Source organism: Equus przewalskii, chromosome 4 (assembly GCF_037783145.1).
Source record: "Equus przewalskii isolate Varuska chromosome 4, EquPr2, whole genome shotgun sequence".
NCBI lineage: Eukaryota > Metazoa > Chordata > Mammalia > Perissodactyla > Equidae > Equus > Equus przewalskii.
This window is the reverse complement of record NC_091834.1, coordinates 31,498,040-31,515,063: the sequence shown is the minus strand read 5'-3', so window position 1 is coordinate 31,515,063 and position 17,024 is coordinate 31,498,040. Positions and strand designations below refer to the sequence as shown.

At 37.7% G+C, this 17,024-nt stretch overlaps 1 protein-coding gene across 15 annotated transcripts in view; it reads right to left on the bottom strand.

The window, feature by feature from the left end:
* The window catches only part of CROT (carnitine O-octanoyltransferase), an 86,053-nt gene that overhangs the window by 46,197 nt on the left and 22,832 nt on the right, over nt 1-17,024 (bottom strand). For 2 of the 15 annotated variants that reach the window (XM_070617344.1, XM_070617345.1), the window contains exons 2-4: nt 7,775-7,852; nt 5,040-5,175; nt 1,441-1,565 (exon numbers count right to left, since the gene is read on the bottom strand). In XM_070617344.1, coding sequence (XP_070473445.1) covers nt 1,441-1,565; nt 5,040-5,154 — 240 coding nt within the window. In that variant the 5' untranslated portion in view covers nt 5,155-5,175; nt 7,775-7,852. Of the gene's footprint in view, nt 1-1,440; nt 1,566-5,039; nt 5,176-7,774; nt 7,853-7,965; nt 8,648-17,024 lie in introns of those variants that run through there. The other 13 variants (XM_070617341.1, XM_070617338.1, XM_070617340.1 and 10 more) reach the window with 13 other exon arrangements.

The window sequence follows — 17,024 nt, the reverse complement described above, 5'->3', positions numbered from 1 at the left end:
ATTGATAATACTTGAATGTGTAAGTGCTGGCAAAAAAAATAAATAAATAAAAAAGAGCTAAATTTGTTCTTTTTGCTTTACTCTTCAATACTTAACGTATGTTCTTGTTTTAAATCATCATAGATATTGAAAAATGCTATTGTGATCATTTCTTTCCTTTAGAATTGAAGGATCTTAAGTACTATTCAGTTTAACTACATTATCAAAAACATGAAACAAGAAAGCACTAAAAAGACACCTTCAGACAGATCAAATTGTCACAAATACTCAACAAAGTACTTAAGTGTGTTTTCTCAGAGCACCTGGTGTATAACATGCATTCAACAAATCCTCACTTAAATATAACAGTTATTAAGGCATTTACAATTTTCCTTTCCCAAGCAAAAACGGAAATATCAAATCAGAAATATAAAAACTTTTTGGTGGACTAAAAACTAATTTAGATTTCTCAAAGACACTACTTTCTATGTGTACCTCTTTCACAATACACAATTGAATTTCATACATAAGTAAACAGATCTCATAAAATTGCTTGGCATTCTTTTTGAAGAAATTGATGTTATAAACTATAATCAGTCATTCAGAAAAAGATATAAGTGAAAAAGATACAGACAGAACAACTTCTTTACCTTTACTCTGATTTAATTAAAAGCACTCAAGTTTCAAGACTGAAAATAAAGAAATCTGGAAGTAGAAAATTTTATTATTCCATCATAGGTATCAATGGCTAATGAAAAAATCAGCTTGCTTTTTATTTCTAAAACTAAAAGATAGTTACAATCATTATTTCTATACTAAGGCAATGTTTTCTAATTATGAAAACTCATTCTCTGGTTCATACTATAGAAATAAGAGTAGTTTAAGCTCAAGAGGTCAAAGAAGATTCCTTGTGGAAAATTACTGAGATCCTCAATAATTATTATACCAACATCTCAGTCTATATAACTGAAACATAGAATACTCATAATCATTCTCCATTCCAATTCTGCAATGGCCCTTTTTCTCCCCTGCACTATTTAGATATTTGTACACCACCTAAGTGAGATGTCTACTTTAGTGTTTTGGGTTTTTTAGCCTATGATTACCTGGACAAGATGTTTCTCTGAAGCATGGTCTACAGATCACCTGCATCAGAACCATAGGGAATAGTTGCTAAAATAAGGATTTCTGGGCCCCCATTCCAGAGATACCGAATTAGAATCACTGGTCCCAGGAAATCTGCATTTTAACAAATTCCCCATATGATAAGAGAGGAGCACACTCACAACACTCAAAACTCCCCAGAGTTAAATAATTCATTCATTCTTTTGGATAATGATAATGACAACAATGACTTCAAGAATTTTTAAAGTAATAATTTTAAAACAAAATCTACATACATTTTTATTTTTAATTCATTAAGCATCAATTTCCTAATTATAAGCACAATAACATAAATACCCAATTTCTTTTTCCTTTTGCCCTTTCAAGTAATTTCTGGTGTAATTCTCCTCCAATCCCATTTTTAAATTTTCGGACAATTTCTTCAGTTTTCTTATATTCTTCCTCATTTGCAAAGGGCTTTACTATAAAGAAAAAATATGCATTAAAGTATTTAGACATCAAGTACCACAAACTCACCTCAATTTTTATTACTTATACAAACCTTAAGACTCAGATATGTAAAACAACTATGTATGTATTCATTATCACAGAAGCCCAATAAGTTACAATAATTTAGTACATGATAATGGCTGAAAAGCAACAATGCAAAATACTATAAAAAATAAAACAGTGGATATTATGTAATCTGATAATCATGGTCTGAAAAATTATTTTAAAATAGTCCAAGATGATAGTTAAAATGACAAAGACAGAGCTATCGTCTAGCTATTAGTCAATAGGAAAGTAAATCCTGTTTAGCCACGAATAATAGAAATTAAGCTCCTTTCCACTAATGTTCAAGCAAAGCCTTGAACATTATGTATATATGCAATATGTATGTAAATTTAAGTGTAAAGCCTGCCCAGAGCTGTTTAGGGTGTCTTGTGGCCAATAATGGTTTCCTTCAAAAAAGAAAAAAAAGGATACAGGGTTCTTAGTCCATGAAAAACTGTTCTGAAAATTAAGCTGTAGATGAAAGTAGAATAGAAATCAAGGGACATTAATATTAATATCTTCCTTTTGTTTTATTTTGTCTCTTCAAAGTCTTATCTTTTTTTTTTTAAAGATTTTATTTTTTTCCTTTTTCTCTCCAAAGCCCCCCAGTACATGGTTGTATATTCTTAGTTGTGGGTCCTTCTAGTTGTGGCATGTGGGACACTGTCTCAGCGTGGTTTGATGAGCAACGACATGTCCACGCCCAGGATTCGAACTGACAAAACACTGGGCCACCTGCAGCAGAGCGCGCGAACTTAAGCCACTCAGCCACTGGGCCAGCCCCTTCAAAGTCTTATCTTAAACTCAATTCAAAAGCTGTATTCAGAGAAAGTATAAATGAAGTGAATAATCAAAAAAAGTGAATAATCAGTGAATTTTTAAAAAAAGAAATTAGAACTTCCAGATGAGAGTAGATAAGAAAAAAGAGAGAAAAAGAAGATATAAAAAAAATCAGAGGGTTTCCAGTTAAAGTGATCTAAATACATACATTTATTTCCACTCCTGGAAACTCACTAAAATGACAGTGAAGTAATAAAAAAGGCATAGATTCATAAGGACAAAGAAAATGAAAGAAGAGAGGACAGCATACAAGTTAAACTAACATTTTACAAATTAGAAAACACATGGGAAACCGGTAACTGACTTTGTAGAACGGAGAAACTTAATATCTAAACCCTGGAGATGGAAGGGAGGAGGAGACAGGGTGGGGTTAGGTGCAAACCAAGAAGCAGCCCCATCCCTGCAGCAGAATCCCAGAAAGCTTCAACAGTTCAACACAGGTGGGCTCCCAAAGGCAAGGGGCAAAGAAGGCTCAAAACAGGAGGACTGTTGGAAAGTCTTTAAAAGCAGCAGACAACCACGCCATCCACGCTAGACCCTGCAGATCTCTTTCTCCACTCTAGAAAGCCAGGCAACTTCCTCCCAATGCCAGTAGAAATCCAGAGGTTTACTCTCAGGAGTTGAACCAGACAAACTGAATACATAGGTTCTACCCCATATTGAAAAACAGGGATTATAATGAAAGTATACACCCAGAACAATGAGTCCTCCAGCCCCCTTCCCCTACCCAGCCCCCAAAACACTAGCAGTCAGGCTTATGCCTTCTGAACAAAAGATGAGAGGATTCTTCTTTGGGGAAACCAGTCAGTCCAAGAGAAAGGAGTATTTGGCTATGCCCTAATGGAACTGCTATACCTCTGCCCTATTACCCGACAAGGCTTAATATAAGGTCCCCTAGCCTCGAAGCCCTACCCATGCACACAGAGGTCCCAATCAGGTTTAAAGGTCTGACTCTTAAATATGAATGACTAAGGATTACCAGATATTGAGGAAAGCCTCTCACATGAGTCAGAGAGCAGAATGGAACAAAAAAAGGATTGGTGATATCAAACAGTACATAGACCAAAAAGGGAAAGGCACAAATAATGAAAGGGAAACAGTTTTTTTAACTAAAAGCTTAGCCCAGAAGGACCCAGATCTAAGTAATAGGAATTCCAGAGAGCAAAGGGAGGAGAAAACTATCAAAGAAACATACTTTAAAAATTTCTTAGAACTGAAGAACATGACTTTTAAACTAAAAGAACCCACTGAGTGTTCAGAGAGATAAATGTAAATACCTACACACGTGTAAAAACCTACATCACTGGGAAATTCAGAATGGTAGGGACAAAGAAAAACGTTCTCAAAGGCATCCTGAGAGTAAAAAACAACAGGTCACATATAAAGGATCAAACATCAGAGGGGCATCAGATTTCTCAAGAAGAACAGTTTCTTCAAAACTCTTAAGAAAAATCATTTCCAACCCAGAATTCTATACTCCAGCAAACAATCAAGTATGAATGTAAAATACATTCATTTTTAGGTCTTAGATTCCTTTCCTCCTAGACACGCTTTCTCAAGTAGCTACTGAAGATACATTGCACCAAAATGAGGGAAGATAAAGAGGAAGATGGAATCCAGGAAGTAGAGAATCCAACACAGGAGAGAGAGGCGAAGAGAACTGCCAGGATGGTGGCCGAAGGAAAGCCCCAGGATAACAGCTGTCCAGCCAGCTCAAGAAAAGTGAATGCTGACTGAACCAGAAGAGTAGAGGGCCCCAGCAGAGATGTCTCCAAGAAGAAATGAAACTAAGAGAATATCTTATGTGTTTAAATTCAGGGATTTTCAGTGTATTGAAGTGTTTGGAATTCAATTCATTATGGATACAAAGTACTAAGCAAATGAAAAATGAGGAAAAACAAAATGTAGCAAAAAGATAATCAAAGTACACTGAATGGTTCTCTTGTGAATAATCGCAAAACCATAAACCCTAAATGGTCAGGCGATTTAATTCAAATAAATACTGATTTAAATCAGGTGAAACCTGATTTAATACTAATTTAATCCCAAATGGTGATTTTGTACCACTATATTGAGAGAATGAGAGAGAAAATGTGGATATGTTGGATCACATATACATTGGGTGTAGGGGGAAGGAAGGTTATGAGATACAGAAAGTTAAACCCACATCTTTTTAGGAACGAATTTAAAATATTTACAACTAAAAATTCAAGAAATAGTAATATAAGAATGTTGGTTTAAATCCAGAGATAAACAACACAAGAAACAGAAACAATATTTGAAAATGCTTGCCTGAGGGAGTGGGATTTGCAGGATTCCCAGTTTAAGGGGGGATGAGGCAGAGGACTACTACTTTTTATTGTAAGCCTAATAGTACTATCTGGCTTTACAAACTATGGAAAAATTAACATGAGAGAGGAGAAGTTTTGGACATTTTAAGAATACATTAATTATCATGAGCCTAGAGGAAAAAGCAATTAGATCCTCATCAACTTCTAACAATTTCACAGTTTTCTAAGTTGCTAACAAAATTAATATACACTAGAAGATTACAAACATACCTGATTCAAGATATCTTTTTAATGATTCTTCAAGTGAAGGAACAGGCAGTGATGGAAGAGAATCTTGGTACTGAAATGTTCGTTCTTCAGCTGATTTAGCCAACTGATTTTCCATGATGCAATCACAATCGGAAAACTAAAGAAAAAAGCCCTCACAACTTCAATCTCATAAATATTCTTATATATGCTAGTTCCAATTCACCAAATTAATATCTAGGGACCACAGGCTACCCAGGACTTGATGCTAGTTCTTAAGGCATTCATAAACTTGTCAGAGAGAGAAAAACAAATTTTTTTTTTAAAGTATAGACTCACAGTGCTAGAGGCTAAGGAGTGATCAATGGGAACGGCATAATTATCATTAATTGAGCATCCACTATTTGCCAAGTACTGCAGTGTTAAAGAAAATGTGTTATCTCCTTAATCTTCATATTATCTCTGAATGATGGCATTCACGGCCACTCTACATATGAAGAAACCAAAACTCAAGAGAGATTTAGTAACTTGCCCAAAGTCAAAGCAACAACTCAAGCCCAGATCTGTTTGACCGCGATCTTCCAAGTATATAAAGGCTACACGATAGCGGATGAGGAGACCTGCAGGAGGTCTAAATGGGGAAGTACAATTCAGATGCAGAAAAGGATGGGCTGAGAGAAAGAATTTTGAAGAGCAAAGTATAAAGAAGTGTGGAAAAGTCATCCAACTGTCGAGTTACAGAATATTATAGTATACACAAATCACATGACAAGCTGCTGTGACCTAACTGTGCAGATGGTATATGCAGATATGCAGAATGGTTTCACACATCCCAAAGCAATCTTCAACACTTTCCACAACTGTATTAATTTTCATCAGAGAAATCAAACTAACTCAAAACTAAATCAAAATGAATGATGTATGTAAGTGCTAAATGAAAAATGAGATTTCTCAAAGAAATTAAATTATATAAATATATATAAATTAAATTATATATTAAAATAGCAATTGAGAAATCAAGAACATTAATATTGAATAAGAATTTCCTGTCCTTTAAATACTACTTTTTAAAACTAACAGCAAAGCCAAACAAAATATTCCACTCATAGAACGTTACAGAATAAACCATCAAAAACAAGGGTGTGGCAGAGACTGTTTTCAGCCAATATCATTTTTCCCATTCTTTCTTAACAGAATCCTGAGTTTTAGTATACAGCCACAAAACTGTATCTTTCCTACTCTCCCTTGGAGCTCAAGTCCAGGTTTGTGATGTATGTCACAAAGGTCATGCCCCTATTAAGGACTACATGTGCTCTCCCTGTGCGTTCTCTCTTTCTCACTGCCTAGCAGGTAGTGCCAACTGGAACGGCATCTTGGACCTATTATTGGAAGCCATGCACTGAGGCTGTCAGAATCTACTAGCTCTGGACTCCTTCCTCTACATGTATGAAAAAACTTTTATCTTATTCATGCCATTGTATTCTGGCCTTTCTTTGCTAGGGTAGAAGAGCTTAGCCTATACCACTAATATAAAGAGAGAATCCAAAAATGAGGTACAACAAAGATCTCATAGTTTCTCCCTATCTAATGACTTTGGCTGCACTTCTCTTTGACCATCCATAAACATGGTTTTAGACCTAATGGAAATGTAGATCTAGGACCAAATACCACGTGCCTCTGGACAACCAACTTTAACTGAATTTCCTTATCTGTAGAGAGGATAATCATATAATCAGATAGAGTTGTTAGGATTTTTTTAAAAACCGCCTGCAAAAGCACATTATAAAAATAATCTAGTAGAGACAACCATATTATCCTAGATAGAATTTCTATGAACGGCCCCCAGGATTCCACTCCCTCTAATCCACAGAACCTATGAATATGAGATTATCACTTCCATGAGTGTGACTGTGTTATTTTATACAGTCAACTGACCTTAAAGTCGGGAGATTATCCAGGTGGGCCTAATCTGATCACTTGAGCCCTTAAGAGCAGAAAGCTTTCTCTAGCTGGTGGCAGACAATGAGTCAGGGAGATTAAAAGCATGAAAAGTGTTGGAGGTGTTGTCTGGCTTTGAAGATGCAGATGGTCAGTCTTATGGAACTGAGAGAGGCTTCAGCTGACAGTACAGAAATGGGAATCTTGGTCCTACAACTGCATGGAAATGAATTCTGCCAACAACCTCAATGAGCCTGCAGGTGGATTCCCCCCCCCAGAGCCTCCGGAAAAGAGCCCAGACATACAGAAACCTTTATTTCAGCTTTGTGAGATCCTAAACAGAGTACCCAGCTAAAACCCGCATGGACTTCAGATCTACAGAAGCTGTGAGATAATAAATTTATCTTTTTAACTGTTAAAAAAAAAGTTTGTTAAGTTTGTAATAAATTGCTATGGTAGCAATAGGAAACTAATACACATATATATAAAAGATAAATTATTCTCTGTGTACCTCCCTGCCACTTAATAGACTCTAGGAAACTGAGACCAAGATTACTAATTCCATTCTCACTACAATCTCACCTCACCAGGAAGTACATGTTAAAAATATGAATTATCAGATTCTTTCATGAAGGATTATTTGCCATGAATTTTCAACCACAAAGATTAAATTAAATAATATAATTACAAAAGAACCTATATATGCATTTAGAAAATGAGGACACTGGATTCAATTACAGTGGGCTTCCTGGTGGCATTAAGATGTAAACTCAAAGCGGAAAGTCAATCAGAAACAAGTAAAAAAATAGATTGTCACATACCAGTACACCAAGATGAACTGTTTAGGACTGCCGGTAGCCTGCTGCAACAATTCTGTTTTGAGATCACAAGCCTGGCGACTGTGGGAAGGAAGAAAGAAGCTTAACAATTGCAGGGGGGGGATAATTAACAAAAACTTGGAAAGAGGGTGGAAGGCAGACAAGCCAGGGGTTGGGAGGTCCCAAGACTCAACTTTTGGTAATCACAGCCAACACATGCGAAAGTCCATCTGCTAGAGAGCTGGATAAAAATTACTACAGGATTAACTAGGTTTCGGACAATCGTACTCCGTTCCATTAGACAGGTCCACAGGATACAAAGTACATCCCGATGCCCAGGTATCCGGTGCCGGCGCCCTGTCGCAGGGGACAAGCGTTCAACGCTTGGTTCCAGGAGGAGCAGACGGCGACGAGAGCGGAGACTCCTCCCACCAACCCAAGGGCAGCTCTGCACACTCAAGAGGCCACCAAGAGAGAGACAACTCCAACCAAACATCACGACGGACCAGCCAGCGGACCAGCCTAGCGGCCCAACCTCAAGGGTACCTCTCCGACCCCGGCAGGTGAGATCACTGATGACAGGAGACCCTCGCTGAGTCCTGACACCTCCGTCGTTCTACACTATTTAACTCCGTTCTACAGGACGTAACTTTCCCCCACCCGCTGAGGATTAAGGGAGGGAGGGGGCGCAGCGTCGCCCGCCTGCTTTACCTCGCAGCCGAGCCAGTCGGCTCCCTAGCGGCAGCCAAGGAGAGCGGCAATTGGATGGAAAGCCGCGAGGGTCCCTCCCCGAGAACATTGGGGAACAGGGATTGGATGGAAAGCCGCGAGGGTCCCGCCCCGAGAACATTGGGGAACAGGGATTGGATGGAAAGCCGCGAGGGTCCCGCCCCGTACTTGAAGCGGGGGGCGGGCCGGGCCTGCGCTCTAGTGGGACCCGCTCGCTGTTCCCGTGGGTGTCCTCTGCGCGGGGTTGGATTCTAGGCTGTGGGCCTGGGACGGGCTCGCGGGATGGCACATGGACTGTGTGAACACTGTCGGGCAGCAGTTAACTGCTTGCCGCAGGTGGAGCACAGCGCCCTGGCCCGAGATACGGCGGGGCTTCTGGGTCGGCGGTGCTCCGCCCACGCAGGTACCGAACCCTCGGAGACCGACGCAGGAACGGGTTGCTCAGACCCATTTTCACCCAACTTGTACAAGACTGGGCACCCTGTTTCCTTTTCTATTCTAGCCCCAGCTCTGACTTATCAGCCACTCCTCCCCCTTCTCTGTGCGACGCTTTTTGCAGCCTCCAAACAAGAATTTATACCAACGCGTTTCCTGTGTCCTGGCAAGAGAACAGTTGACCACACAGATTCCTAGTTGACCTGTCTTTGCCTTCATACACTGAAGCTCAAGTTTGCCCGCTTAGGTGTGCTTCAAGCACTGCGCCATCCAGGGCCTCCCTATCTTCCTCCAGGTCTTCATGCTGCCTGAGATCCTTGAAGCCTCCAGGGATGCTCACACTGAAAGCTTGGGGTTGATCTGATGTCTTTCATTATCGCACCAAGAAATGGCCTTTTTAACCAGAGCTAGACAAGTTCTAGAGGAAAATCATAATGTGGTTAACTTAGTTTCCAAGGCTAATCTATTTTCCGTTTACCTCCTGAAATATAGTTTCATTTTTTTCATTTTAAATACTCTTTCAGTTTTGTGAAAGAAAAGACCAATAGTTTACAGTGAGTCTGAACTAGATACCAAACATTAAGAACTACATTTCAAATTACTATGTTATTACAGATGCCAATCTTTTGTCTTTCCTAACTCCCTTAATAGTAAATCTGACCTGAACAGAACTGAGGCCATGTATAACTGAATATTGACTTAGCGTGAATATTCCTAAGTTTTCTACAGAAATCTTAATGTGTTTGATTACAGTGCAGCTCTAGCGCTTGCTGGAGGTGTTGCATAATATATGGCAGACAGACCTTTCTAATAAAAGTTCTGAATTCTGAAACATTTCAGGCCAAAGAAATTTCAGATAAGAGGTTGTAAAGTTGTAGTAATTTCCGAAGACACCATAAGGAACTTTTATCTCATAGTATGTAAGTGCTGTGTTCTGGATAATGTTAAAATTGGCTTACAAGATAGTATTCTTGGAGTAATAAAAAGCTACTCAAAAACTTTCATTGTACATTTTTCTCATGTCTAGTGAATTTTGCCACCTGTGAAAAAGTTTCTGCATGTTGAATGCCTGTTGGTGGCATAGAACTTCGGGTCACCTAGCTTCACCGTCCTTCTCCTGGTCTTGGTATTTATTTAAAGGGAAACAAGATATTTCTGAAAAGATTCTTGGAGAGAGAAAAAATTGTGAGACTGTATGAAAATAAGTGGAACAGAGACCTGAGTGTGGAGGGGGAAGAAAGGTAATCTTTTAAAATATACTGATAAGCAGATGTACCAATAATCTCCCAAAGCATATATTTATAGGTGACTTTTTCTTCAAAATGCATAATATATATTTTAAAGTCAGATTCCAAATTGTGTTCTGTTCAGGTTAGATTTGAACTAGTTTGCATTTTTTAGAGTGAGATGGAAGATAGTAGCTAGTGAGGAAGATGTTTCAGGCACATGAAGTGTATTGATAACAAGAAGTTGTTCCAAAATTAAAAATTGACTGTGAGTCAACTATTTTTCTGGAGAAAACCTGTAAGTACTACAAGTGGGGATAATAAGTTTTTTTAAGTTGCCTTAAAAGATCTTTCATTTTTAATCCTATGTAGCTCTTTCTCAGTATACCCCAAATAGAAAAACTCATAAACAAGTCTGAGGAAGTTCCATCATAAAAAGTATAAAAATACTAGAAGTTTACATTTCTATCTGCAAAGCTAGCTTGCTGCTAAGACTTATGACTCTAAAAAGTAATGATATGTAGTATAAATAGCTCTAATCTATGGAACAGATCTTTAACCTATTTTCATCTGGATGTGTAACATAAGCATATTGAAGAAATAATTATGTAATCTTTTTTTTTTTTTACTGGGAAAGTTTGCCCTCAGCTAACATCTATTGCCAATCTTCCTCTTCCTTTTTTTTTTCTCCTCCCCAAAGCCCAAGTACATAGCTGTATATTTCAGTTGTAGGTCCTTGTAGTTCTATGTGAGCTGCTGCCACAGCATGGCTACTGACAGATGAGTCTTGTGGTTCCACGCCTGGGAAACTGAACCCCTGCCACCAAAGTGGAGTGTGCTGAACTTGAACTGCTAGGCCATCAGGGCTGGCTCAACCTTTTCTTATTTTTTTGTTGGACCGGGGCAGTAGAGGAGTGGTCATTTTGGGAAGTAGCCAACAGCAGGTTAAAGTATGCTGCGTGCAAAGTGGTCAACCTGAGATTAAAAACTAACTCCACTACCAACAGCAGATGTATGTACAAAGGACCTCTTTTTAGCATTTGGTTTGGGGTTGCCTTTGATGATATTCACTGTGTATAAAAATTTACCACCAAAATGCTAGGAAAGAGTTAAGGTAACTATGATGTTTTTATATCTCAGAAAAATTCTTTATTACTAAACAGAATATAACATTTTAAAAAAATTTAGCTTCATCAAGCTATAATTTATACACCATAAAGTTTGCCCATTTAAATGACATTTACTATATTCGCAGGATTATACAATCACCATAATCTAATTTTAGAACATTTTTGTCACCCCAAAAAGAATGTAATCATTGGCAAACACTCCTCAGCCACACCCCACCCCCAATTCCCCAGCCCTATGCAGCTGTTAATCTACTTTCTGTCTCTATAGATTTACCTATTTTGGACATACATATGAACAGGATCACACAATATGTAGTCTTTTGTGACTAGCTTCTTTCACTTCAAGATTCATCCACGTTTATTAGATATCAGTACTTCATTCCTTTTTATGACTGAATAATATCACATACTGTGGATATACCACATTTTGTCTACCCATTCATCAGCTGATGGACATTTGGAAATTTTCCATCTTTTATCTATTATGAACAATGCTGCCATAAACATTTATGCACAAGTTTTTGTGAGAATATATATTTTCAGTTGTTTTGGGTGTATACCTAGGAGTGGAATTGTTGGGTCATATGGTAACTCTATGTTTAACATTTTTAAAAACTGCCAAACTGCTTCCCAAAGTAGCTGCACCATTTTACATTCCCATCAGCAATGTATAAGGGTTCCAATTTGTTCACAAAAAAATGTAACAATAGTACATGTTATTGTCCATCTTTTTGATTATAGCCCTCCTGGTAGATGTGATGAGATGTGTTAGCTCATTGTGGTCTTAATTTGCATTTCGTTGAAGACTGATGATGTTGAGCATCTTTTCCCTTGCTTGTTGGCATCTTTGTGCATCTTCTTTGGAGAGGTATCTGTTCAGATTTTTTACCCATTTTTTCATTGGGTTGTCTTTTTGTTGTTGAGTTGTAAGTGTTCTTTATATATTCTGGATACAAATCTCTTATCAGATATATGATTTGCAAATATGTTTCTCCCCTTCGTGGGTTGTCTTTTTACTTTCTTGATAATGTCCTTTGAAGCACAAATGTTTTAATTTTAATGATTTCCTACTCATTAATCTTGTCTTTTGTCACTTGTGATTTTGATGTTGTAGCTAAGAAATCATTGCCTAAGTTAACATCGTAAAGACTTGCTCATGTGTTTTCTTCTAAGAGTTTTGTAGCTTTTGCTCTTATACTTATGCCTATGATCCACTTTAAATGATTTTTTGTGTAGTATGAAGTAGGGGTCCAAATTCATTCCTTTACATGTGGAAATCCAGTTGTCCTAGCACCATTTGTTGAGAAGCCTATTTTTTCCCCATTGAACTGGCTTGGGCCCTTTGTCAAAAGTTAGTGGACCATAAATGATAGGGTTTATATCTGCACTGTCAATTCTCTTTGAATCATCTACAGGATATGCTGTTCTTTGCCAGTGCCACACTGTCTTGATTACTGCAGCTTTTTAGTTTTGAAACCTGGACGTCTGAGTCTTTCAAGATGATTTTTGGTTATTTTGGATCTCTCGTATGTCCAAGGACATAAGACTTTGCATATAGCTAGAGACAACAGAGTACAGTGTTTCATTTAGTACATAAATATTGACTTTTCATGTACATTATGCTTCTGAGAACCCGATCTAATCTAGTGAACTGAACTGGAAGTATCAGTGTTCTTGGTTCTTCACAGTATCACACAGCTACCTCTTCATTTACACAGTTATTATGAGGAAGAAAGTATTCACAAATGTAATGTTCAATATGAATATTTATTAATAACACTAGGTTTATAGTCTATATATTGCATAATATTCATGTTTATAAGTGTCTGGGGACTTTTCCAATTTATGGTATCCAAGAAAATAAGAGAAATGATGTATATGTATCCTCAAAAGGAAACCAGTTTTATTCAGTTTCATTTTGAATAACTACTCTATAGTTTATCAAAAAAGTACTGTAGTCATCCCCCTACTGAAACATCAGTGGGGGCTAGTCAACAGGCCGTATGTTCACAGGCAAATTATATTAGCTAGACTCTATCTTGGAAAATCATTGGAGAAAATGGTCATCCTTGAAATTGTGGGTGATCTACCTGATTGTTTCATCATGCTTGCTGACATTTAAACTTGAGCGATTTTAATTTTAGGAATGTTTTTCGATTTTTAGTTGTATTTTTGTAATTAACAATATGAAATGTACCATTAACAATATAAAAATTTTCAGTCTATCAGTCAGCTTAAGTGCTTAGAGAAAAATGTTAGATTTTGAGGGTGATTTGTCATTTGTTACCTTTGTAATACAGTGAATATCTTGTCTTTTTAAAATTTGAATTCCACATTAGTTTATGCCTCATATTCTGATACATACCTTATAATGTACTTTTCCTGTTAAAAAATACATTTCTGTTGAAGCATATTGGTGTTGCATTATTTAAAATACTTCTGAGTACTTAACCATCATTCTGACTTTTTTTTCATATCCTTAAGTTATCAGAAAGGATACGATAAACGAAACAGAGGGAACTCCATCATGGGTTTACACAAAAGGGAAGGTGTCATGTTATTCTGTGTTATTTTAGCATGGTGCCTTTAACAATTTGCAGCTCCTCTAAGCTCCAGTTTTTTCAATTTTATTTTGTTTGTTTTTTACCTATCATGCTTGTGCCTAAAATTAAATTCTAACTTATAATTAATAAGTACTTTTTGAAGGTCGCATAATAAAGATTCTTATATTAGCCTTGACATGAGACAAAGTCACCCCTTATGTAACACGTTCTTGTGATTATGGAACTTAAAAAAATGGGAAGAATAAATAATTAGAATTTACCTTTAGTACCAAGATAAATGATATTTATAAAGATCTGAAATATTACATGAAGTACGGTTTGTAATGTCAAAGAGATGTGAAATCACGTTCTACATAGTCTTAGAGTCAAGCATCGATTATCATAGTTTTATTCTTGACGGTCCTTATGTTACAAAGCAGAGACACAGAAAGGATGGTTTAATGTTTGTACTGCTACCCTTAATATCAAGAAGCTGAAGGAAGATTTTCATTTCTGCTCCAAAGACCATACTTGTCTTTTTTCCCCTTGTAATAGCATCCTTTTTCTACCATGTCGAGTTCATCTAAACATATTAACATATAAGGGACTTGGGACATACACTGTATACAAATAAGATCTCAATTGTAGTGAAGTTAAGCACAAATCCCTTTCTTTATTCTCCTTCCAATCCCTGCTTGCTTTTCTAACACAAATTCATAAAGGTTACTATGCTTCTTTGAAGAGGTAGTTTCATCTTTTAGTAGAACCATCTGTTCCTTGTTGAAACTTCTAACAACCACTGATTTTCTCACATCCCCTGCCTAGCTTTACTTTAGTTCTGGAAACAGTATCTTTGTTTATTTATTTTGAGGAAGATTAGCCCTGAGCTAACATCTGCTGCCAATCCTCCTCTTTTTGCTGAGGAAGACTGGCCCTGAGCTAACATCCATGCCCGTCTTCCTCTACTTTGTACATGGGACACCTACCACAGCATGGCTTGCCGAGCGGTGCCATGTCCGCACCCAGGATCCGAACTGGTGAATCCTGGGCTGCTGAAGTGGAACTTGAGCACTTAACCTCTGTGCCCCTGGGCTGGCCCCTGGAAACAGTATCTTTAAAATGTCATGTCTCATTTAGCATATTTGTGGTTTCCTTTAAGCTTTCTCTTTCTGTGAATTTACAGGACCTCTAAAACCATCTGTGTTGTTTGGTTTTCATTTCTTTGTTTACCTCTGGGCACAGCAACTCACGTGAGCCTGAAGCTCATAGGACACACGTCAGGGGTAGCCAGGCTCCTCTAATATAGTTCAAAGCACTATATTGATGTTGGTCTTGAAACTTTCATTTCTTAACCCACTAAATGCCAATAACAAAAGGAATATAAACAGGAATTCTAAGACAAAGTGTGTAGAAGTGATAATACAGAATATAAACTTATCCTGACAACTAAAATCTAGCCATAAATTGGCTTACCTGGTACTACTAGATACCTATCTCGTCACATTCTAAAGCAATAATTCTCAAAAGGGAGGTGATTTAGCCAACCATGGGACATTTGGGAATGTCTGGGAACATTTTTGATTATCACAGCTGTAAGCGGAAATTTGGAATAGATGGGCCACAAAGGAAACCTGTCTATTGGTAAGGAGGGAGGAAGATGGGCTTTCATTCTGAAAATGATAACAGTAAAGTGTTTGAAAACTGTGTAAAGGACAGTGAGGAGGCCAGCTGAGATGAGAGGTTCATACTGGCTGTATATATATACAGAGAGAGAGAGAGTTGGATAGATGGTGCTAATTGATGAAGAGCCTTGAATGCTACAGAGAAAAAAAATACCCAAATTTTAAAGCTGGAAATATAACTTGTTTTAAAAATAAAAGACAGAGACCTCAAGGTGTTCATTTCCCCCCACTGCCAGTAAGGTCTACAATGCAGATTACCTTAGTTTAGGCTCTTTATTCTCTACCACATTGCCTTTCAAGATTTCTCTTTGCAATAGAAAGCCATTGTAGGTTTATAAGCTAGAAAGTGTTTTAGAAAGTGTAGCAGAGTGAGTGATAACCTGTGAAGAGATAAAACTAGAGAAGAGTCTTTAATTTTCAAGAAGAAATTCATTACTGAAGGAAAAAAAGAGCTTGCTGCTGAGGAAGCACTCCCAAGTCCCCACTGTATTATTGTTATAGCTCCCGCATTGCAAAAGGCAAGATAAGAATACAAAAGTCCCTGTTTATCAGGATGGTTATCTTTCTATAGGAAGTGTTATAAAAGTTCCACTTAAGTTATGTCTGTGTCCTTTGAACTGTCTCATCTAACTTGGAAGACAGCTACTTTCCAATCCTCAATTGCTTCATATTAAAGATACTTTAATATCTTTTTAAAAACTTAGAGAGACTGTCCCCCACGGTGTAGTGGTTAAGTTCTGCGCCCTCCACTTCGGCAGCCCAGATTCATGGGTGTGTATCCCAGACACAGCCCTACGCCACTCATCAGCCATGCTGTGCTGGCGACCCACATGCAAAAAATAGAGGAAGATTGGCCACAGATGTTAGCTCAGGGCGAATCTTCCTCAAGCAAAAAGGAAAAAAGCTTAGAGATACTCTATCATATTAGTGTTTACACAGTAGTGGATCAACTTTCATTCAACATTGTGTTCTTGCTTTGTTGAGGTAAATATATTTCATATAAAGTACTGAATACCTGAGGTGTTTTGGTGTCTCTTCTGTATTCTAAGACTTATCTGGGTGCACAAAGCCATTTAGACTTTAAGATTGTCATTTTTCCAGATAGAATTTTGCAGATGAGAATATAATGTTCTCAAATAAACAATGAACCTTTGTAAATAGATTTCAGAATAGCCTTAGAGAGCCTCAAAATTCCATAGTAGGACCATCGTGATTCAGGTAATGTGGGATGAGGCAAAGTAGTATAGTCAGAGCACTCATGGGAAGGTCTCGAAACCTACTTCTGCTGCTAACAGACATGTTCTTGAGCTAATCTCAAACCCTAGGTAGGCCTCAGCATTCCCATGGAAATAAAATGGTTCCTCTCCCTACCTACTCTATAGTTCTGAGAAACGCCCAATGAGCTTTACAAGGTGTCCCAAAGCAGGGGTCATTGTGACCATGTCTCTTGCTGGGCAGAAATCCTGTGGGAAAGTGGTGTCGTCAAGGAGTGTGTATGGTTACAATCC